The sequence below is a fragment of the Drosophila elegans genome, unplaced genomic scaffold, assembly GCF_018152505.1.
Source record: "Drosophila elegans isolate 14027-0461.03 unplaced genomic scaffold, ASM1815250v1 contig_476, whole genome shotgun sequence".
Classification (NCBI taxonomy): Eukaryota; Metazoa; Arthropoda; class Insecta; order Diptera; family Drosophilidae; genus Drosophila; species Drosophila elegans.
In genome coordinates this window covers 1,139,969-1,162,043 of record NW_024545863.1, presented here as the reverse complement: position 1 = coordinate 1,162,043, position 22,075 = coordinate 1,139,969, and the positions used below count along the sequence as shown (strand labels likewise).

General features: G+C 39.1%; 5 protein-coding genes across 10 annotated transcripts; 3 read left to right on the top strand and 2 right to left on the bottom strand.

Annotated features, from left to right (window-relative positions):
* Nucleotides 1–236: 236 nt before the first annotated feature.
* LOC108148934 (relaxin receptor 2) lies at nucleotides 237–14,757 on the top strand. 3 transcript variants are annotated; one of them, XM_017276254.1, is made up of 10 exons: nucleotides 237–292; nucleotides 1,693–2,032; nucleotides 4,301–4,582; nucleotides 4,771–4,951; nucleotides 5,413–5,697; nucleotides 6,651–6,722; nucleotides 7,815–7,886; nucleotides 12,518–12,589; nucleotides 13,075–13,518; nucleotides 13,782–14,757. In XM_017276254.1, the coding sequence occupies exons 2-10, from the start codon at nucleotides 1,945–1,947 to the stop codon at nucleotides 14,593–14,595; spliced, it is 2,310 nt and encodes a 769-aa protein (XP_017131743.1). In that variant the 5' UTR covers nucleotides 237–292; nucleotides 1,693–1,944; the 3' UTR covers nucleotides 14,596–14,757. The 3 variants fall into 3 exon arrangements, with proteins under 3 accessions (XP_017131743.1, XP_017131742.1, XP_017131744.1); XM_017276253.1 differs by having other exon boundaries at nucleotides 243–425; XM_017276255.1 differs by lacking the exons at nucleotides 237–292; nucleotides 1,693–2,032; nucleotides 4,301–4,582; nucleotides 4,771–4,951 and having other exon boundaries at nucleotides 5,569–5,697; nucleotides 7,817–7,886.
* A 22-nt stretch (nucleotides 14,758–14,779) lies between these two features.
* LOC108148935 (zinc finger protein 37) lies at nucleotides 14,780–16,406 on the bottom strand. 2 transcript variants are annotated; one of them, XM_017276257.2, is made up of 3 exons: nucleotides 16,318–16,406; nucleotides 15,256–16,259; nucleotides 14,780–15,193 (listed from the first exon to the last, which is right to left on the bottom strand). In XM_017276257.2, exons 2-3 carry the CDS (start codon nucleotides 16,257–16,259, stop codon nucleotides 15,031–15,033), a joined length of 1,167 nt encoding a protein of 388 aa, XP_017131746.1. In that variant the 5' UTR covers nucleotides 16,318–16,406; the 3' UTR covers nucleotides 14,780–15,030. The 2 variants fall into 2 exon arrangements, with proteins under 2 accessions (XP_017131746.1, XP_017131745.1); XM_017276256.2 differs by lacking the exon at nucleotides 16,318–16,406 and having other exon boundaries at nucleotides 15,256–16,306.
* A 7-nt stretch (nucleotides 16,407–16,413) lies between these two features.
* On the top strand, nucleotides 16,414–17,065 carry LOC108148938. 2 transcript variants are annotated; one of them, XM_017276261.2, is made up of 3 exons: nucleotides 16,414–16,625; nucleotides 16,708–16,893; nucleotides 16,955–17,065. In XM_017276261.2, the coding sequence occupies exons 1-3, from the start codon at nucleotides 16,497–16,499 to the stop codon at nucleotides 16,976–16,978; spliced, it is 339 nt and encodes a 112-aa protein (XP_017131750.1). In that variant the 5' UTR covers nucleotides 16,414–16,496; the 3' UTR covers nucleotides 16,979–17,065. The 2 variants fall into 2 exon arrangements, with proteins under 2 accessions (XP_017131750.1, XP_017131748.1); XM_017276259.2 differs by having other exon boundaries at nucleotides 16,948–17,063.
* On the bottom strand, nucleotides 16,979–18,681 carry LOC108148937 (S-adenosylmethionine mitochondrial carrier protein homolog). Its single transcript, XM_017276258.2, has 4 exons — nucleotides 18,467–18,681; nucleotides 18,138–18,404; nucleotides 17,660–18,075; nucleotides 16,979–17,214 (listed from the first exon to the last, which is right to left on the bottom strand). Exons 1-4 carry the CDS (start codon nucleotides 18,560–18,562, stop codon nucleotides 17,100–17,102), a joined length of 894 nt encoding a protein of 297 aa, XP_017131747.1. The 5' UTR covers nucleotides 18,563–18,681; the 3' UTR covers nucleotides 16,979–17,099.
* A 243-nt stretch (nucleotides 18,682–18,924) lies between these two features.
* Nucleotides 18,925–21,941, top strand: LOC108148857 (isocitrate dehydrogenase [NAD] subunit gamma, mitochondrial). Of its 2 annotated transcripts, XM_017276153.2 has the most exons (7): nucleotides 18,925–19,116; nucleotides 19,214–19,291; nucleotides 19,362–20,141; nucleotides 20,207–20,393; nucleotides 20,456–20,531; nucleotides 21,228–21,548; nucleotides 21,636–21,941. In XM_017276153.2, the coding sequence occupies exons 1-6, from the start codon at nucleotides 19,060–19,062 to the stop codon at nucleotides 21,253–21,255; spliced, it is 1,206 nt and encodes a 401-aa protein (XP_017131642.1). In that variant the 5' UTR covers nucleotides 18,925–19,059; the 3' UTR covers nucleotides 21,256–21,548; nucleotides 21,636–21,941. The 2 variants fall into 2 exon arrangements, with proteins under 2 accessions (XP_017131642.1, XP_017131643.1); XM_017276154.2 differs by lacking the exon at nucleotides 21,228–21,548.
* Nucleotides 21,942–22,075: the final 134 nt, after the last annotated feature.

The following is a 22,075-nucleotide window of genomic DNA, read 5'->3' as shown; positions in this document are numbered from 1 at the left end:
GTTAAGAATTTAAACAATTAACCTTTATTTTGTTTTAAGATGTAAGCCCGCGACTATTGAGAGCAGTGGAAAGTAAAGAAAACCGCAGCAGCTCAACTCAATGGTCAGCCGAAGTCCTGTAGAAACCCGAAGCTGCTCTGCTACTGCGCTGCCGCTTTTCCTCGGCCGCTTTTCTTCTGCGGAGGAAAACAAAATCAGCCACACACGCCGTCACCAGCTTCAGTTGGCCGCCGTGCGTGGACGCGTTTGGTCCTTGTATCCTGTATCCTTTCCGGTTTTTGTCCATCCCAAAGTAAAACACTTCCTCTTGAGAAGCGCGCGCGACTTTCGTTTTTCAAAACAGGAAAAAAAAGTGTTGCCCACTTAGGGGGGCAGTGAAAGTGGCAGCAAAGAAATAAAGAGGCGTCGGAACACACATTTGAATGGTCTGTTTTCGGGGGCATCCTCTACTGTCCTATCGCATTGACACAATCTACAAAGTGGTCGAGGGAGCATTAAGTGGCCCGGCAGCAAAAAAATAAAAAAGAGAAAAGGAACCCAAGCCGCTCCGCTTTTATGGCTGTTTTCCACACCAAATGCTGTTCAATTGCGATGATTGCGATAATGAGAGTCCCTGTTTCAGTTTAGGGATCATGCATCGCAGAAACAATGTGACCTTTTGCGGAAATTATGATTTGTCTCCGGCTGACCTTGAGCCCTCCCGGGTGCGCCTCCCACCGCCCACGCCCAATTAAGTGGAATTTAATCAGCCAGAGAAGAAATGTCGCAGAAAAGGGGCCCACTAATGCCGGTCACATATTGCACTTCCATTTCGAACTACATTGGGCAACTTTATAACCTTGAGTTTGTCCTAATGCCTTGCATAAATTAGGAAATAAAAGTGGCTACTTAAAAATATAGGCATTATATGACTGGAGCCCAATGATTTTTGGTGAAATTTTTGTATTTTGATTGGCATTTCTCAATGGGGGAAATAAATTTAGTTTATGTCTTTCTCACCATTAAGTTTTCGGTACTAAAGCGAACAAAATAGCTTAAAGTGTAGTTTTTATTTTAAGCTGGGAGCTTAAACTCGGTTAATAAAATGTATAAATATATTTAAATTGCAACATTTAAAAATAAATCAAAATGGTTTACAATTTTGGCCAAAGCTGTGTTGGATAAAGTCAGAATATTTGGTATTTAAATTGCTTAAATAAAAAAAAATAAAATAAAATAAATTGAAATGTTTTAAAATTAAGTTCCAAGCTGTGTTCACTAAAGTCAGAACATTGGTTATTATAAATGCTTCACATAATATATAGTTTATTTAATCAATTAAAATTGATTGTATACTACAAGATTAAAAATAATATTTATTTTTTAGTGTTCTTAAAAACTGTGATGGGAATGAAGGAAATTTATTGTTTGATTTTATTAAATCAACATGTTTAACAACAAATAAAAAGCTACCAAAAATCTGTCAGTAACTTTAATCTGTCTGTGAAACTTAAGCCAGTCGTCTGTCAAAATAGCACTTTATGCATATTTTTTATGGACATCAAATCAATTTTATCCAACGCTGAAATCGAAACCCCACCAAGTGGAAAGTACTTGCCATTCAAAATATTAATTTTAAACTCCTCTCCTTCCGCTCCATCTGCTGTGTAATCCTGGCACTTAAAACTCTTCTCGACGAGCTGCGAACATTAGCCAAATGAAGTGACAAGAAATTAACGAAAAACGACAAAAAAACAAAAAAGAGTAGAACGATATAAGAAATAATAATACAAAAACTCAATGAGTCAGCACCGCAGTGGTGTTATGGGGGCGTGACCGGAGTGGGAATTGAGTGCTCCTAATGATGAACTCGGTCAAGGAGCCAGTGCAGCCACGCTGGCCAAGTAATTAGATAAGCGAGCTTGGGATTGGGAAACACAAACAGGACCGAACCGATAAATCGCAATGGTCTACGGTAGGAGCATCGCCGTGGGCGTCGTCCTGATGACCGTCGTCCTGCTGCTGGCCGCCGGGATATTCTACTTAAGTCTGGGTGAGACATCCGCAGTATAATTTCTATAACTTGCACACCTCTTAATCAATTTGGTATGCAATTATAATTCAAACAGCCTGGTGAAAAAAATATATCTAATAATATATATTCAATAATAAATTCAAGTACTTTAATTTAAATATTTTTTGCTCTGATTTATAGTACTTGAGGTTTTTAGTTACTTTTTTAATATATAACATTTAACGATTTTCCGAATTGATTTTAATATCTGAGAATTGTATTTAATTTAAAACCGTGTTTGCCTGAATAATTAAAATATTATAATGTTATGATTGGGTTTTAACCTTTTAGTAGTTAAAAGAAAATTTATTGATTCCTATAAATTAGTTTAGACGTCTAAAAATTGCTTGATCTACTTACATTTTCTTGTTTCAATGTAATATACATACCTCTTTGAACCAATAAGATTTTAAATATTTAGTTTATTTAAAGTGTATTTAAAGACTATTCCTGGCAAATGGGGTTCCATCAGACCAAACACAAACCAAAATCAAATTCCAAACTGCAAAATGGCCATAAATTTTATAATCAAAAGTATTTGAAAGTAATTTGTTGTATAATACGATAAAAATAAGGCAACAAAAAACGGGGGCGGAAAAACAACAAATGCCTGACCATAAAAAAAATAAATACGAGTACGGCGCAAACTTTGTCTTGAGCACAAAACAATTTTCGCACATCCATGGCAAAGTATACGTATAAATATATAGAAGGCTCTGGTCCTGGCTGCTTTTGGTTCCTCGTTCAAAGCTTTTATCTTGTTTTACGAGTATCAATATCGAGAAATTTGCGCCGCTTTTTGCTGCCTCAATATTATATATTTTTTATGCCAATTTGCGTATTGATTTGCCATACGAGCAGATATAGGCAAAACATGTTTGATTTATGCCATTTTGTCGCCTCCGAATCCAAGTACATGCATCACGAGAAATAATTCATCTGACAGAGAGCGCTTGTCCGGCTAAGGATTAAATTAGCCGTAGAAAAGGAGATTAAAGGAGGATAGAAAATAGAAAAGAAATGTGTAAGCATGTGTCCTATTCATGGACACAATCAAATTGAAAGTTTCGTCTAATACACAATGCCTTAGTCTTTGTACAAATCCTTCTCAATAAATTTAGATATTTATTATTTAAGAAAAAAAGCAGGGCAATATATGTATGCAGTTTAAGCATTTCAACCGTTTTGATGCCCATTTATATGATTTTAAAGAGTATCTTTTCCTTCATGCTGATATTTAATTTATTTGGCATTTACTGAAACCTGTTATGAAATAAATTAGAAAACAACCTGGAAAAACCAAATTTGTTTCTGACGCAATCCCTTCAATTGGATTAAAAGCTCTTCAAGGTGCTCCACTTTCGCTTTTATCTGTTCATTTGTCTAATGAACTATGTTCCATAATCTCGTAATTTGAATTGCTCAGCTTTTGGAGGGAGTCTCCAGTTGTGGCACCCAAACAAATCATAAAAATGATAAAATGCAAAACAAAAATGTCATTTCGTTTTACGACAATTACCCAAAAAGATGTAGGCATTCAGGCAGAAAAAGTCTCAGGATAAATTAAGTCTAGGAATAAGTTATTCCGGACATCGATTGTTAGGACTCAGTCTTCAAAGTTTTGAAACTAAATTAGCTTCAATGGCATATTAATAAATTTCAAGCCATCATTTCATGTACTTGATTTCAATGCTTGAGAAAACATATTGTTAACAAAGCAAAAGCAAAAGTTAACCCCTCAAAAGTGAATGAAAAGTCAGGCCAAAACTTTTTTGCACATTAAGTTTAATTGCCATGTCTTGACAAAAGGGCAAACAATAAACTGAATGAGCAGAGGCGATGAGAATAACAACCCACAAATTAAGTTGTCATCGTGAGTTTAAAGTTTGTCTGCAAGCGATTAGAATAATTACTCATACGTAGCGTTGCCCATGCGAATTTTCATTTTATTTGAGTGATAAGGAAAACAGGAAAATACAAAAGGTACACCTATAAAATTGAACTTAAATATGTCTGCCAAATAAATCTGTAAAAATAAAATATCTACTAAAAATTCGACTCATTTCTTTTTTGAGTTCTTAATTATTCTTTTGAAGCAGTTGCCCTTAAACATTAATCATAATTTTATAGAAAATTGGGGGTGGTAAATAGTTGAACTAAGACCCTAGCTAGTGCAATATTGACCGCTGTCCTTGGATGATAATTAATTTGGGATCTGTTTGTTGTGCCGTACTGTCCTTTTCGCAGGACCCTGCCCCACGGGCAGTTTCGCCTGCGACAACGGCACGCTGTGCGTTCCGAGGCGCCAAATCTGCGACAGTCGGCCCGATTGCGCCGACAGCAGCGACGAGCATCCCGTGGAATGCGGACTCCTCTACGGCAGCAAGGAGATTGCCGACAAGATTGTGCGCAGTGCCATTGAAAAGAAGCAACAGCGCCTAATCTCCGCCGTCTCGAATGCAAGCGGCGTGGATTTATCACCGCCGGCGGTGCCACGGAATCAGAGCCTAACTTTAAACATGACTTGTGGTAAGTGGATGAATCAATTACACTTGATTAATTTCTTAAACTTAAAATTTAAGTGAAAAAATGGAGGACTAAGCATGTCGATAAATATATATGATTAAATTAAATCATTTTAAACTTGTTTCTTGTCATCAAATTTATTTGTTTAATACCAGCATTTTTAAGAGAGAAACCTTTTTTGAATTTCTTAGATATCGTCACATATCCGAAAACCTGTCAGTGTGGCCAGAAAACTATTTTATTCTGCGGTCGCTATGCAAAGTTGCGTCGATTTCCCCGGACAAGTTCGGAGGTCACCAATCTGATCATCATCCGCAACAATCTGACCTTGAGGGACAATATCTTTGCAAATTTGACGCATCTCCAAAAGCTGTGAGTAACATAATATTCACATTCATATATTCATATTTATGAATATCTAAAGAAATTAAAGCCCTTTTAAACGTTTTAACGAGGTAAAAATATCGTAATTATTCTACTTTCAACATGAAAACTTTTGATATCAAAATTGGTGACGTAAACTGATTAAACATTGGACTAATAACAAAAGAAATTAAATAAATAAATATCAAACAAAAACATCTTAACGAGGTAAAAATGTGGTAACAATCATACCTTTAGCATACAAATTTTGTGATGTCTGTGTTTTGAAAATGTCTCTTTCGGTTCTCTTTAATTAAATATTTCAAATTTTACATTTAAACCAAATATATATTTAATTGCATTTAAGAGAATTGTCTACAATATTTTGTCCTCCTTTTTATTAAAATAAATGCATCAAGGCAATGTATAAGTATGGTTGAAAATCATTAGAATTTCCCCTCCTACCGCAGGACACTTAAGTACAACAACATATCACGTGCCCCGCTGGGCAGCTTCACTGGCCTGGTTCACCTGGAGCGCCTTGAATTGAGCCACAACAACATCAGCCACCTGCCCCATGGAATTTTCATCGGATTGCAGAGCCTGCAGTGGTTGTTCCTGGTGAACAACCACCTGCACCACCTGCCCATGGAGCAGTTGCGACTTAACCGCCGGCTGGAGTGGTTAGTCCTGAGTAGGAATCGCCTCACCCTGCGGAATGTGCAGATGCCGAAAATCCCGTCGCTCTACGAAGTGTGAGTAAATCGAATTGGGTTGGCTCTAGGTTGGCAGCTGCTCTTCTATTTGCTAGATTAAAAACTAAAAAGAAATCGGGGCTCTGTGTCTCTGGACACCCAGCTCCGCCAAATGTATTCAAGCGTAAAATGCTGTTAAAAGCGGGCGGTGCACCAGCTCATTGGGTTACTCGGATATTGGGTGTCCTGCTGGATTGCCCGTCCTTTCCGTTGGCAGCCCATTGGGTGATTCCGCTAAGGACTGGCACAATGTTGTCAACGTGGTTGCACTCACTTAGTTCTCAAAAGTATCCGTTTGATGTCCTTTAGTGGTGTTTACTCAAGTTTTGAAGTTTACGCCTTAAAGTCGTAAGCTACAATCTTAAAGTTTATAGCTTGACATATTAAAAATGCTCTTTTCACATATGTACAAGAGAAAGTTTTCTCAGAACAACTACCGATTTCATTCCTATAATAATGAGGACTATACAATTTTTTTAATGGTTTAAAGTTTAAAAATATAAATGTCATTAATTTTTTTTATATGAGCTAAATAAACATATTATGCTGAATAAATTTAAACTTTGTCCTAAAATTTTGACTCTTAAAAATCGTTTTTAATGATTAAAAAATGTATGCCATTAATAAGCTCCATGATATATTTGCCTAATGAACATACAAATAGATTTTCTAGATTTCCGAAGCCATTAACCTTATATCTTACGTTTTAATGGTTTGAACCTTTAAGATTTTAGTTCAAACTTATAGCCATTTTTAGTGGCACTGCATCAACTTTGATTATCTTAGATTGGTTAAAGAAACATTCCTCACTTGTTCACACAAGCACACACGAAAAGCTTAGGGCTGACTTAGAACAGTAGCCCAAAAATGTACATATAAACAAAACTAGGCCCACAGCTTAGCCAGATTGTTGTTAGCCAGATGCCTGCATAAATATCTCTTTACTTTTACAGTTATTTGGATTTCAATCGAATCGAATACATTGGCAAGGAAACTTTTTCCCAATTGGATAATTTACATTTGCTGTAAGTAAAACAATCAACTTTTACCCCAAAAAAAAAATAAAAATCAAGAGAAGTAGAAGAAGAAGAAGCCAGCAAGTGTCGAAAAGTCTATTGAAATATGTTGTACTTAGATTTTATGGGGCGTATGCGTAATTTTTACTCTTCGTTGCATTTTGCTTTCGTTTTCGCTGTCTTTTTTTTTACTTGTTTACTTTGAGAGATTTATGTGGGTTACTTTGTTGCTGAGACAGTGAAAAAAGATAAATGGAGCATTGCGTATACGCACTGTTGACATGACACTGAGGTGGATATGCGATACTTCGACACCTTTTTACGGGCAATCCAAAAATAATGGAATTTATGCACCAATAACCATAAATTGGCACGTTTATTGTTTACGCAAATAACATATGCTAAACAAATATTTAAAAGATGAGTGGCAGGGAAAAACAGAAAGGAAAACTTGAATCTAAGAGTCGAAGTTGCAAGTACCCTTGGCAAATGTTTTCAAAACTTTAAAATTTAAAAAGGCAATTTAAAAGCTTTTCTTAAAATATTTACCACTTCTATGAACACAAATGTTTTTATGTTTTTTTTTATGAAAGCGTATAGAAACAAACAAAACAGGATAACATCAAAACTTTGTACTGCATACACCTAAAACAATTTGAAAGCATTTATCAGAGGCCCCCCTTTCCTTTCAAAATCACCCTACTGGCGGAGTATACATAATCATTAATTTATGCATCAATAGCTGACAATATAAGTCAATGGGTCGTCTGGGTGCCCGACGCCTGGCTGCTAACTGAAAATAAATCAGTTACCCAAATTGCCCAACGTAAATAAATGTGTTAACCTTTACAGACATTGGAAACGAATGGGAGCGATGAGATTTGGATGGGATAAATTGTGTCGCAATTTTCGTGCTCATCTTATGTGTTGGGAATTTATCTGGTAATTTGAAGCATATGGGTAGTTAAGGGAGAGCGAGAAAGTAGAGTTGCTTAACAACAATAAGTTTAGATTGATTTAAGATATTACAATGACAAAAATGTACAATCCTACTTAGTAAATGTATAAACTAACATTTTAAATCTTGTTTACTTCTCACAGAGATCTTCAGCATAACCTCATCACTCACATCCATGGACAAGCCTTTGCGAATCTCACCAATATGCGAGATATGTGAGTATACCAAAGGGGAAAGGGGTTTGGATTTCATTCTGTATTTCTGAATGTTTAACACCGACACTAAGCATGAATTATGGCGACACAAAGCTAATTAGCATAATAATACGAATAATGTTGGGACACAAGTAAATGAACTCGAGCTCTGGTCAAAGAATCACCGCAGGACACAAAGCAGTAGGAATGTCCCCAAAGTTAATCGTAATTTGGCAAAGCAATTCAAACAGCCGAAACCCAAAATCTCCACCCCTCAGCTGCACACTTGCTTTGTGACTCAAAATCATATTCAATGATATTAATTTTAGTTCATTAATGCGCAATTACGTATACGAAATGTGGCCCTCTGTTCATGAAAAATTAAAGTTGGAAACTTTTGCACCCACAGACAGATAAATAATAACAAGGGAAAGAAAGTTTAACCAGAATACATACTTCTAAAGACTAAGAAAAAATTCGCTTCATTTGAAACGATATAAATATTTTTATGATTTTGACCAAGCCCTCGCTATAAAAAAGTTTACCCCCTTGGGCCAACTAATCTAACCTTTATAGTCATAGTTTATTATAATGCAAGTTATGGCCAACTCTAAAGCATGTGGGCCAATCTATAAACGGCAGTCGTAAAGAAGGAAAACAAATTGTTTAACGCTTTGAGGAAGGAATTTGATGAGCCTCAGACAACATGGCGTATGCTCAATATTTAATATTGAAAACCACAGAGAGCTTAAAGCATATCTTGTAAATAAAATCCACACAAGAGTTGAAATAAGAATTGTATGTTGCTTTCTGGCTTTCATAACCATATATCAATGGCATATTCAATAAATGTCTCCGCCAACTCTGCATCCATCGTCTAGCATCAAGCTGTGGCCTTAATAAATTTACCAAACCCATCCAGCATATATGTACTAAATACACATACATCAGCATATCAAGGATGTAACATGGACACACCACCACACTGTTTTTGACCAGATTGGTTCTTATACATTTTGTATCTTTCGGGACTTTGACTTCTGGCCAACGCAGCCGGAGCAACAAATAAACAAACATTATTATGGCCAAATAAAAATGCAAATAAATTTGTATTTTATGTGAAAACAATTTCGCCAAAGCCTTGGCCAAAAGTAACTGAGTAACCAACTCCGGGGCCACGTTGTGGGCCAATAATGAAGGAGTTTATTGAAATCGACTCGGGGCGGTATTCCCCAATCGTCATTGCTTCATTAGATGCTGTGCCACTCCCCCTTTTTCGAGCTGTGAATCCTTTACGCCTGTTGATGACACCTCTTACCATCTTATCACTAACCACCCATCTTATCACTCCCGCCCTTCTATGCAAATAATTTGCCCTTTGTTGGCGTGCGAGGAATTTCTCAGCATTCCGGGCAGCTTGTATGCCAAGTGTAAGACTTTTATAGACACACAGAAAGAAAACATGATCTATGTTTCAATAGAAATTATCAAAAGCCCAACGATAGCAAATTAAAGTGCTTAAAAACAATAAATAAATATAAATAAATATTTATAATATATAATTTTAAAATACATATAATTTTTTTGATTTCAATGCACTTAAAAAATGTTTTAATTAACATGGTAGTTTTGCTTCTCAACGCAAATTCAATTCTTGATTGTTTGCAATTAATATTGAACAGAATTAAATTAAGGCATTTATTATTCGTTTAAATTCAAGGCAATTGTAAAAACTATTGTTATATTAATATGGCACTTCACTTACTAGTTGAGTTTTTGCTGAAATTAATTTACATTTGGAGGTAGGAAACTTAAAATTCTACACGGCTTTATCAACTACCAATGTATGTGAATTTGTATGGATTAAAGTTAGTTCTCAGATTGCATTTCTTATTATATGTAAAATAGTAGAATTCTTTCTTTCCTGCACCCAGTAAAGAAAGTGTACAAAAATTCCTTTGGCGAGCGTGTATCTGCGTCCGTGTATTTGTATCTATCAGATACGCATCTAAATGCTGCTCATGTATCCTGTCTTCCTCCAGCAATTTCTGCTGATTTGTTTTGTCTTTGGTATCCCCTAGGGGTCAAGGGTGGAGACGTGGCCATAAAACAAACGAAAACGAAAATATTTGAGAAATCGCTGCACTAATTTGATTCCTGCTGCCGAGCTACTGAGCCACTGACAGGTCATTACACAGATTTTTCGACCGTATATGTATACGGCTTTAAAGACCTTCAAGTCCAGCATTGTCCGCTCGACATGGTCGTGACGTTAATTATGGCCAATATAATTTTACAAATGGACAGTGCAACAAATGCCGCAGTGCCTCCGCAAAGCACATTGCCCCAAAAGAATCCACAACTGAAACGTGTCATTTGCAAGGGAAGCGTAAATGGCTTAATTTGGTTAATATGCCCTCACATTCGCAATCGGGTATATTGAGTTATTTGAGAGAAAATTTAGCTCGAAAGGAGAATTAAAATTAACAAAACTTCTTTTTATGCCTTACGGTAGCAGTATATTCTTAAAGAGAATAATCTTAGTGTTTAACGTCTTTGAGATGTAACATAAATTTTTATTTCAGAAATTTACTGATACAGTAATTTTTTGGCAGTCAGAATTACAAATTTATGCTTTACTTTATATAGTCACTATGATTAAAAATCTTTTTAAATCACTGCAATCACTTAATTTGTATGCAATATATTTTTTTTAATAGACAATATCGGTAGATTTAGGCAAGGCGACTTTTTTAATTTTTGTCGCATACTTTTTTGCACTATGAATTATTATGTGTTATTCCAATACTTAATGATTTCTGTAGCGCATCCCAATACTCGAGGATTTGCTATCCTAACCCAGGATATTATAGAGCATTAGGCAAACTGTCTGACCCTCTCATAATTTGTGATAATACTTCCATGATTTTTCGCTTCTTGCACGTAGCACACAAACACAACTAGCGGCATTTATTTACCATTTTCTTAAATGCGCATCGAGCGACAGCCAGCCCTTCATCGTTTACTCCGTCCTTTTGATTCTGACGCATTTGTGTCCCCTCGGAATGGTACACGTGTATGTGGACAGGAGGATGTGCTCGCCCATGAACAATGGGCATTACTCGAGGCTTATTTGGATGCCCATAAATGGGGGACAGCAGCAACTTGTTGCCCTTCAAGAGAAATATGTTAATTGTGCTCGTGTGGCGTCTGGTTTGGCCGGATATTTATGAAGTTATTGAGTGCGGACTTTTGGGGCCTCTTTGCCAAAATCATGATGCCAGCCGATCTGAGAGGCCTGGCCCTCAATAATTAATTAGAAATTTACATAATCAAAATTGTTGGGGCCCATTTTTTGAGGGCTCAATTTGTGGCCGAGTTAAATATTTAGTTTAAGCTTTTACCAGGCAACGCAAAATGGCGCTGCAGCTTTATAGCCAGCGAGCAATTACCAGCAATCTGTGGTTGCTCCTCGCTTGCAGGGGGCGGGGGGCGTGGCCATTGTCTTTGGGCGACAATCCATAAAAACAAACTGTTAACAGTTGGCGTTCGGGCATTGATTGACCAGACAAGTGCAAGCAATGGAGTTCCCACTACCAAGAGCTCAACGTCAGCTTTCACAACACCATCTCCATCAGATTCAGTTCCCTGGATCTCACATCAGCTGCTGCATTCCCATGGACGTGACACGGTGGAACCGAAGCACCAGCACTCCAATTCACGACCCAGTAGAAATATGGAAGTTATTATCCCCCAACGCTATAAACATACTAATAAAGCAGAAGAAATTCACTCCACACGGAGGAACAGTGTCGACAAAATAAATCTTAAATTTGGTTGTTTGTCATATTCAGAATTCTCGGGATAAAACATCTTCACAGTAAATTCAGTATAACAATTGCATTTAAAACGGCTGGCAAATTGACTTTAAGGATTTTCGCTTTATCTATTCATTTATTCATTGAAGATAAGGTACAACTTGAATTATTATATGCGTTTTTAAATGTAAAGTTATTTTTCAAATTATTTAAGGTGATTTCATTTACACTCGATTATAATAATTGTATTTAATCTGCTGGCAAAAGTATTTCAAGGCTCTGAATATTTTAATATAACTACAATACAACTAGAATTAGTATTTATATAAAACAATGCTAAATTTTAATCAATAATTGCTGTTAAAAAATTTAAAGATTTTTTAAAATAATATTTTTTTATTTTAAAATACATTTAAATGACCTTTTGAAGTGGTTTTTAAGCCACTGTGCCACATCCTGTCTGCCATGAATGATGCGCCCTTTCCTGCCAACACATTTAGCCCCGGCCAGTTGCATCTATCCCATACATTGATAGACAATGTTTGTGCACTGATTTATACTCAGCCAGCTATTAAATAAGAATTTTTGTTAATATGTTGCTCAGCAGGACTTTATTATGTGACTTTCAAAGGTTTTAGTCAACTTGTTGTAACTTTGTCTTAAAGTAGCGACCAAAAAAGGAGAAAATTGTTTGATAACTTTTAAAGGCGACAACGTGTGTCGGCTTTATCAGCAAGAAGCAAACGCGTGGCCATTATGCGCGGCTCACGCGGCGTATGCGTAACCTTATATTGTATCTACGATTAATTCTTAGACATACATTTCTTTTTACAGCCGCCTTGTCGGTAATCCCATTAAGGAGTTATCTGGCGAAACATTTCTGCACAACACTCGACTGGAGGCACTGTGAGTATACTTAAGAATCAAATAGTAAAACGGCTTTAAAAATACAAAGAGTTAAATGGGAAAATAATGGCAAAATGCTTTTTAAAAATCAATTTGCCTAAATTTATGTTGAGTACTGACCAACTATTTTTAAAGATCAAAATACCTAGCCTGTCGTATTTTGATATCTGCAACTTCCGAGTACTCAAAAAAGCAAAAAAGCCTTGTTTAATAATTATGAATAAAACTTTATCAATATTTTCATTAAAATAAAGTACAAACTATAATTTTATTTTAAAAATGTTCTTAAACTTGGTATAAACCTGTGGTAAATTTAAAAGAAATCTATATCCATTTCCATTTTTCATTTGAAAAGGGACAAACTATAATTAAAACAGCTAGTTTGTGGTAAATTGTAATCTTTAAAAATCGAATCAATTAAAATAAACTATATATTTATTTAAATTAAAAATGTATATCATATAATTATTTGATATGCTCACCAGTTCTCTGGCCCACATGCCCATTCACATCACCGGCAGCCTAGTGGAGCCGCTGAACATCTCGTTCCTGAATCTTTCGGGCATTCGTTACGATCACATCGACTTCGCGGCCATTAATTCGATGCGCAACCTCACCTATATAATCTACGATAGATTCTTTTACTGCTCGATGACGCCGCAGGTGAGGATGTGCAAGCCCTCCACCGATGGGATCAGTTCCTTTCAGGACCTCTTGAGCAAACCCGTGCTCCGATACTCCGCCTGGGTTATGGCCACTCTGACAATAGCTGGCAATGTCCTGGTTCTTTGGGGACGCTTTATTTACCGGGACGAGAACGTGGCTGTGACGATGGTCATCCGGAATCTGGCCCTGGCCGACATGTTGATGGGCTTCTATCTGGTCACCATTGGAGTGCAGGACTATCGCTACCGGAACGAGTACTACAAGTGAGTTTTACCTGCCGTAAAAATAAGACTTTTGGGAAAGTTTCATCTAGATAGTTTAGAAATTGAGAGACTAGTTGGCGTAGAAACGGACAGACGGACTCTGCTAGTGATCAAGAATATGTGTTTAAACTTTATAGGGTCAGAAATGTCGTTACAAACTTATGACTGAAGTAATTGTACCCTCTCCCATGGTTTAACAAGCCTTAAATAAATAATCATATAGAATAAATAATTGTTCCTGTATTCACCTTGTCATTTTCAAGGGTTGTGCTGGACTGGATCAGCTCGTGGCAGTGCACGCTGATTGGAACCCTGGCCGTGAGCTCCTCCGAGGTGTCGATGTTAATTCTGGCCTTCATGTCGCTGGAACGCTTCCTGCTTATCGCGGATCCCTTCCGTGGCCACCGCAGCATCGGAAGTCGGGTGATGTGGCTGGCTCTGATCTGCATCTGGATTACGGGTGTGGGACTGGCGGTGGTTCCAGTGCTTCTCTGGCGGACCAGCACTCTGCCCTACTATGGATCCTATTCGGGCACCTGTTTTCCTCTGCACATCCACGAAGCCTTTCCCATGGGCTGGCTTTACTCGGCCTTTGTGTTCCTGGGAGTCAATTTGCTGCTACTGGTGATGATCGCCATGCTCTACACGGCACTCCTCATCTCGATATGGCGGACGCGAAGTGCCACTCCGCTGACTCTCTTGGATTGCGAGTTCGCGGTGAGATTCTTTTTCATTGTACTGACCGATTTCCTGTGCTGGGTGCCCATTATAGTTATGAAGATCTGGGTGTTCTTCAACTACAATATCTCCGATGACATATACGCCTGGCTGGTGGTCTTTGTGCTGCCCCTTAACTCGGCGGTGAATCCGCTTTTGTACACTTTCACCACGCCCAAGTATCGCAATCAGATCTTCTTGCGCGGCTGGAAGAAGATAACCTCCAGAAAGCGAGCAGAGGCGGGCAATGGTAATGTGGCGACCACCACGACGGGCACGGCCACCGGATCGTCACAGCATCCGGACGACTCTACGACACTGGCCAGAGCCATGCCACTGGCCCTTACTTTGTCAAACTAACACATTCCTGTGGCGGTCATCGAACTTGTATACCATCAGATTTAGCAGCATTTATTTTGTCTATGATATCAAATATTTATATATTTGTGTGTGAATATCTAACCTGTGTAAGTTAACCAAACGAAAGTGTGAAATAAATTGAATGTGATATTTGTAAGGCAATTTCAAAGATGTTGTAACAGTTTAGGGGAATGTTCACATTAAGGTTAATTTCAATTTACTTTATAATTTAAAAAAAAAAAAAAGTACTTTTTTAAAGCTTTATCTCAGTATCAAGGCAAAAGTTCCGCAGCAATACATATTAAGAAAAATTAATATAAGTGATTCTTTCAGTTTTTTCTATGTACTCATATTTTTTGTTGACTTTTGTTAGTGCACTAGCATTTAACTATGATTTTTAGGGTTTATTAAACTTCTTTCTTAACAATCTAGGTATTAATTAGCAGCTCCCTTTTGGCGGCTGTTGTCTATTTGATCCTGCTTTTTATAAACCTTTGCCATGACCAACTTGGAGCGTACAATGTGAAACTTGCGCATCTCTTCCAGCTCCTCCATCTCAACTCGCTTGTTGTGCTTGCGTTCAAGGTGCACTCGCAGTCTAAAACAGGATTACACATTATTTAAATCTTATTTTATATGATTAAAAGAGGGGAAACAAACTTGTTACGAGCTGGAAAACTCTGCTGGCAGTGGGCACACTCAAATGGCATGGCCGTGTGGGTGCACTCATGATTCCTCAAGGATGAAGACGAGGTAAAGGACTTCTGGCAGTCGGGAAACTCGCAAATAAATCGGGATCCAGTGTGCTTAACCTGCTGGTGGACCGTCAAATGCGATCGCTGTGCAAAACGCCGTTCGCAGAGATCACAGGCATAGGGAAAATCCCTTGTGTGGAATCGTTTATGGATCTCCAGGGCTTTGGCAATGCCAAATACCTTGCCGCAGGTATCGCAAGACATTCCGGATTGCCTGTGCTTCGAGTCCACATGCACTTTAAGGGCCTGTTTTGTGAGATAGATCCTGTCGCATTGGCTGCACTGAAAGTGGGGGCGATTGTCCTGGTGAATCAAGCGGTGCTTGGCCATACGGGAATGGTTCTTGAACACCTTGTTGCAGAATTGGCAGTTGAACTTGCCCGTGTGGCGTTGACGGGGCACAATGTCGTCCATGGTAATCGAGTCCATTGGAGTGTTCAGATCACCCTGGGCCTCCTCCTTGTCCTCAATATCCTCTATGATGAAGTCATCCTCCTCTTTCTGCTCCTCCTCCTCGGGCTCTTCACTAGTGTCTGTGATCTCAAAGATCTCCCTCAACTGCTGGTCAGCTAGAGCTACTTTCTTGTGGAAATCGTAGGCCCATTGCAGCTCCACCACACATCGCTTGCACAAGGTTCTGGGCTCGTTGCTGGGACTTTGGCGCAGGTCCTGCTTGGTGCAGATCTCATAGCAGTCGTAGTAGCTCAGCTTAGCCTGCTGGTCATAGATGCCGGTCATGTCCAGCATTTGGTTGGGATGCGGCTCCTCCAAACACAAACGGCAGCAGTTGCTTAAGCCCGGAAAATATGGAGCTCCTGTACATGAGACTTCTTGGGACACAACTTGTGAAATACGCTTCGTGACTGTGTAAGTTTGCGTTTTGCATTCTTCTGGCTTGGGTCGATTCATCTGTGAGATGAATTGTATAATTAAAATTAAAGTGTAGCTTAAACTAACTAATATTTACTTGTTAACAATTGAAAATCCCCGCTCAAAACACTAAAATCAAAGAAAAACTAAACATAGCTAAATGTAGAGTTGCCACATTTTCAAAGTTAAACAACTGGCAACGCTGAGAAGCGCTTAAATTTTTAAGAACTTTTTCTTAAGCAGTCGCTCTTGGTTTCTCCTTAAAAACCCCTCAAAATGGAAAAGTATCTGGAGCCTGAGAGTACCACAATAAGTCCTGACAAGGACATTCTTCATCCGGATGATGCCCAGTACATTTGGCTGCCCATTTCGGTGCTCGTTGGCATACTTGTTCTAGCAGCTTTGGTGCGGCGTTACATTCCTTATCTCTGGATATTTGTTCAAGTGCATTTACATTTGTTTAATTTATGCATCTGGGTGTCTACAGGTGTACGCCATGTCACGTAGTCGCTGCCGGTTTTCCTGGGAATGTCTGAACCGAAGGAAAGCCCCACGGGGTGGGTACATCAACGTGGACGAGGAGGATTCCGATGTACCCATGGCCTGTGGCGATGAACTGGGTGATCACCGGATTGAAGCTAGCCTCCTCAGCGGGCGACTGCACATTCAGGATGTGAGTTTGGTTGTACAATTTCTAATTCGTACTCTATTCCATCTGTATGCTTAGAGACCAGATAACGCCTTTAACGCCTAGATAATCTCAAAAGGCTTCCATACACTTTATTGTCCACATTTGTCTCCAACGGTGGTTGTCATCGGTTAAGTTACTACTGCAAACTACGTGCCTCCTACTACAAATACAACGAAAATAAACCTATTTTACTGATCCGTTTTGGCGGCGCCCAGAATTCGCGTCGTCAGGTCGTAGAAGCCAAAGAAGAAGGCACCGCCCAGTGTGATCCACAGCACCCGCGGCACAAAACCAGCAAACAGACTGAAATATAAACATTATACATTAATAAATGTAAACATTATCGTAAATCCAAATGACTTTCACATATTCTTCCTAACGTATCATATCTGGAAAGCTATTAAATGCAAAATAATCTTTTAGTTATAAGTTATAAGGAATCCTAATTCTGATATCAAATATTTCTTTTTAATTTAAATTAAATATATTATTTTTTTAAGATGCCAATTATTTCAGTTCTTTTGATAAAGTTCAAGCTAAATCAAGCCTAAAAGTTAATATACGCCTTCCTATCATTTATATAGGTATTCGTCTTCGAATACCATTTTTTACACTCCAAATTAATCGAAATGAAAAATTGTATTTTCTTTTTAAGCGAAATGTTGTAAATAATATTATTTAAGTTGCAAATTGCTCACTTATTTTGGTCAAGTTCAACCTAAATCAAACCTTAATACTGAATATTTACCCGCCAAAGCCTCGCTCCAGATAAATGCCATGCAAAATGCTCCGGGCACTGCGTCGTCGATTGAGACTCTCCCTTTCGGCCAGCATAATTCGCGTCTTCACCACATCCAGTGGAGTGGTTAGCCCCGCCGAAATTCCTCCAGCGATGGCTCCACAGAGAGCCACCGAAATGGGGGTCGATTCGTAGCCGGTTAAGGGCGTCCATTGAAGCTTAAAATACTCCCACAGTGGGAACTGGATCAGACTGAAGGGAATTTCCCGCATGATGGTGGAACCGAATCCCCGATAAAGACCACGTTGCAATCCCTCAGTGCGATAGGCCCTCAGTAGGATTTGCAGGCCGGATAGTTTGTTGCCCAGTAACGTTTGGGAGCGCTGCTTGGCAATCTCCACAGGAACACGGATTAAACAAGCCAACTGCAAGCGGGTAAAAATGTTAGATCTATAAGTTACATAGTGAGATTCTAAGGAATTCCCACCACTTCAGCTGCCGAGGCTGCTGCCATGTGCACGTAGGGCGAATCTTTGGTATGGGTTATGGAGCTGAAGAACTGTTTTCCGCATTCGTAAGTGCAGAAAAAAAGAGCCGCCGTGGGAGCACTTCCTGCGGCCGCGGGAGCCAATCCTTTGTAGATACCTCTGAAGCCTCCAGCCCGCCAAAAGCCCAGCTCGCTTTGCAGACGGGTCTTCACGGTGTCAATGGGAAAGAGTGCTATGTCCACCACCATACCAGCCACGCCACCAGCCTGTAATATTAATTTGTAATTTTTGTATGTATATTCTCACTTAAATTATTTTTGGTACTCACAACAAGTGCATGTAAAAATTTTAATTTGTTTACAGGCTCTTGCATGCCGATATCCATTGACCCTGCGGGCGAGTCCAGACCTAATTCAGCTGCCATGTCCTAGAAATTGTGTTTGCACTTCCACTTTATGTCATTATACCAGGATATTTTGCATAAATTGATTAAATAAACAAAAACATGCGAATTGGTTGTTAACGTAACAATCAGCTGATTTTTTGTTATCCGGCAACGCTATGCATAACAGCTGTTCACTGTAGGGCTGTCAAGGTGGTCAAAATTATACCAATTTTTTTTAATTATATATAATTATTTATATAATTTCATATAAATATGTAGTTTTATTCACTTAAATATGAATATGTAAGAAATTAAGAGTTCCATATAAGTATATAGTTTATTTGTCTTAAATATGAATATTTGAGTACTTGTAATTTGTACTTGACAATCCTAGATCGCAGTCGTTCTTGGGTGGAAAGAAGAAGCACAGCAGCACCGATTTGGCCAAGTGGAATAAAGCGCAATTGGCCGAGATTTAACCGATAATAAGAACTCGCCTGCAGCCGCGTGAATAACAATAAGTTAAGAACAAAATCATGGCCCTTCGCTTGTCCCAGAGATTGCTGCAGACGCAGACGCCGTTCCTTACCCGAGTACGTTTTCTCGGCCGGAAAATTGGCCAACAAATGGAAATTACATAATGGACGGCTGGCAGATCCTCTTGATTGACTTTATTTATTCAAATTGCAGGGATATCCTCTGCTTGTGACCAAGGAGAAGACCGAGGATGTAGCCCATACCAAATCGGCGCTGCAGAAGAAAGTCACGGTGAGTCCACCACCGCTGGAACTCACTCCCCAATTGAGGTTATAGCATTCGTATATATCTTCGTGAACAGGGCACCGATATTCCCTCGGCGCAGTATGGTGGTCGTCATGCTGTCACCATGCTGCCCGGTGGCGGCATTGGCCCGGAACTGATGGGCTATGTGCGGGAGATTTTCCGCTACTGCGGTGCCCCCATCGATTTTGAGGTGATCGACATCGACCCCTCCACCGAGGGCAACGATGATCTGGACTATGCCATCACCTCGATCAAGCGAAATGGAGTGGCGCTCAAGGGCAACATCGAGACCAAGTCGCAAACCCTGTCTGAGGTCTCGCGAAATGTGGCTATCCGCAATGAGCTGGATCTGTACGTCAATGTGGTGCACTGCAAGTCCTATCCGGGCATCCCTGCCCGCCATCACGACATCGACGTGGTGCTCATCCGCCAGAACACCGATGGCGAGTACGCCATGTTGGAGCACGAATCCGTGCCCGGAATTGTGGAGAGCATGAAGGTGGTGACCGTGGACAATGCGGAGCGTGTGGCGCGCTATGCCTTCGAGTTTGCCCGTCAGAACAACCGCAAGAAGGTGACCACCATCCACAAGGCCAACATCATGAAGTTGTCCGACGGTCTCTTCCTGGAGGTGGCCAACCGCGTGCACAAGGATTATCCCGAGCTGGAGCACAACAACATGATCATCGACAACACCTGCATGCAGTCCGTGTCCAATCCGCATCAGTTCGATGTCATGAACATGACCAATCTGTACGGCACCATTGTGTCCAACGTCCTCTGCGGCCTAATGGGAGGAGCTGGACTCATTTCTGGCCGGAACTACGGCGATCATGTGAGTTTAACTGACAGTTTTTAAACTCCGTGTTCTCCTTGACGTGGTTTTTATCCTGTTTTCAGTACGCCGTCTTTGAGCCGGGCACCCGCAACACAGGAACCGCCATTGCCGGCAAGAACATCGCCAACCCGGTGGCCATGATCAGTGCCAGTATCGACATGCTGAACCATCTGGGCCACAAGGAGCATGCCAATGTCATCCAGGAGGCAGTCTACCAGACCATTGTCAACGATGCCATTCGCACGCCAGGTCAATCCGATTAGTAAAGCTTTTCACCCATCAAAACTATTAATATCCACTGTTTCTTACAGATATTGGAGGCAACCACTCCAGCACCGATGTCGTTGAAAACATACTCAAGATCTTGAGTGCTAAGCGCGTGAATTGGTAAAATAATCGTCTGCATCTATAGTAGTTTACATGTTCTTTTATCGCGCTGTCACGACAAAGTGCTGTATTTTCTATTTAGTTTTTAAACAACGAAACATCTATCGCTTGTTCCCCTCTTACTTCACTGTTGCGATTGGTTCTGCTTTGCAGATCTTTTTGTATCATAACTTCATGCTCTGTTATTGTATTATTTTACTTACTTACTGATTACTTCAGCAGAACTGTAAGTGTTATTGTCGAAATGTCCTAACTGTGTTCTAACCAACCAGCACACCCACAGACTACACCTAACAACTAACTCCTCAGTTTCTTTAAAAAAATTTTTATTGGAGAACTAAATGCGAACAATTTTAAGTAATATTATTTAGAGTAAATAGAGTAGTGTCATGTAATGGAATCCTAAAAATCGCTTTTACATGGTACTTGTATGTTTGCTCAAAAGTTACTTAAAATTGTGTATTGTATACTTGACCCACCCCACTATTTAGCAATTGCTTTGTTGAACTTTTCTGTTGTTTATTTGTCTAAGTAGTGCTCCCGTAGAACACACAACCACACACACATTCAGTACACAAGTATGTAGTTTTCGTTTTGAAAGTATAACCCAATATTGTCCTTGTGCAGCTCTAATCAACAAAATTATTCTGTTTTTTCTCCTTTCCCCAAATTCCAAAACGCTTAACCGCTCCGCAGGCCCCATGGAAACTATTTTAGCCAATAGGCACTATCGCACTACCGAAACTCAACCAACTGCTAACAAACTCAGCAAGACAAACCAAATTGAACCAAGTCTAATACCAAACCAATCAAAATTTTATTAACCCATAACTAAGCCAATATGAGACATCTTGTACCCCAAAAGCCAATGCATTCAGAGTTAATGTGATGCCCAGAATAAAAATCGGTATAATTAAATCGAGGTCGAACTATTCCGCTGCTTAACCCAAACAAAATATGTTACCCCGGCTAAATGTCCATGTGTGTGTTCATTCGATGTCCAAGTGTGATAATCAGGTAACGCAAACTCCAAGTACTTTTCAGCTCCAGATTCCTTAAACCATTCGTATGGATATTAATATATTTTTATCTTATATTTCACAGATTTGCTTGCCGGCCCTATCCAATGTTTCTGCACTCTTACTCTTTTTAAATCCCCTACTGAGAGCCATATTCTTTTCTATTATTTAACTTTCATATCCTAAGGCAAACACAGATCATGTACAACAAGAATAACACACTGTGCGCTCTTAAAAAGCCAAGTAAATAGTTTCCAAAAATAGTCAAACGGAGCGATATTAAATTGTAATTTAAAATTTTCCAAACAAATTGTAACAAAGAAAAGTTAATTCAGACAAAATGTATTATTCTGTTCGAATATTTATTAGTAAAGAAAAAAGTAAAAGACAATTTAACTATGTTGTTTTTTCTATCGTGGCGGTTGGGCTATCTAAATGAATTATTTGAATACCACTTATTAAAATATAAATTTAAAATAAAAATTGATTCTAAGCAAGCCATTGTAAGCATTCAAACCTAATGAT

Coding starts and splice junctions, on each gene's coding strand:
- LOC108148934 (XM_017276254.1), top strand. CDS start 1,945: ATGGTCTACGGTAGGAGCATCGCCGTGGGCGTCGTCCTGATGACCGTC. Junction 4,952..5,412: donor TTGACGCATCTCCAAAAGCT/GTGAGTAACATA, acceptor CTCCTACCGCAG/GACACTTAAGTACAACAACA. Junction 7,887..12,517: donor CTCACCAATATGCGAGATAT/GTGAGTATACCA, acceptor TTCTTTTTACAG/CCGCCTTGTCGGTAATCCCA.
- LOC108148935 (XM_017276257.2), bottom strand. CDS start 16,259: ATGAATCGACCCAAGCCAGAAGAATGCAAAACGCAAACTTACACAGTC. Junction 15,194..15,255: donor AGTTTTCCAGCTCGTAACAA/GTTTGTTTCCCC, acceptor ATCCTGTTTTAG/ACTGCGAGTGCACCTTGAAC.
- LOC108148938 (XM_017276259.2), top strand. CDS start 16,497: ATGGAAAAGTATCTGGAGCCTGAGAGTACCACAATAAGTCCTGACAAG. Junction 16,626..16,707: donor TACTTGTTCTAGCAGCTTTG/GTGCGGCGTTAC, acceptor GGGTGTCTACAG/GTGTACGCCATGTCACGTAG. Junction 16,894..16,947: donor GGCGACTGCACATTCAGGAT/GTGAGTTTGGTT, acceptor CTGTATGCTTAG/AGACCAGATAACGCCTTTAA.
- LOC108148857 (XM_017276153.2), top strand. CDS start 19,060: ATGGCCCTTCGCTTGTCCCAGAGATTGCTGCAGACGCAGACGCCGTTC. Junction 20,142..20,206: donor GCCGGAACTACGGCGATCAT/GTGAGTTTAACT, acceptor TCCTGTTTTCAG/TACGCCGTCTTTGAGCCGGG. Junction 20,532..21,227: donor AGTGCTAAGCGCGTGAATTG/GTAAAATAATCG, acceptor ACCGCTCCGCAG/GCCCCATGGAAACTATTTTA.
- LOC108148937 (XM_017276258.2), bottom strand. CDS start 18,562: ATGGCAGCTGAATTAGGTCTGGACTCGCCCGCAGGGTCAATGGATATC. Junction 18,405..18,466: donor AATTTTTACATGCACTTGTT/GTGAGTACCAAA, acceptor TTAATATTACAG/GCTGGTGGCGTGGCTGGTAT. Junction 17,215..17,659: donor CTGGAGCGAGGCTTTGGCGG/GTAAATATTCAG, acceptor TTTATATTTCAG/TCTGTTTGCTGGTTTTGTGC.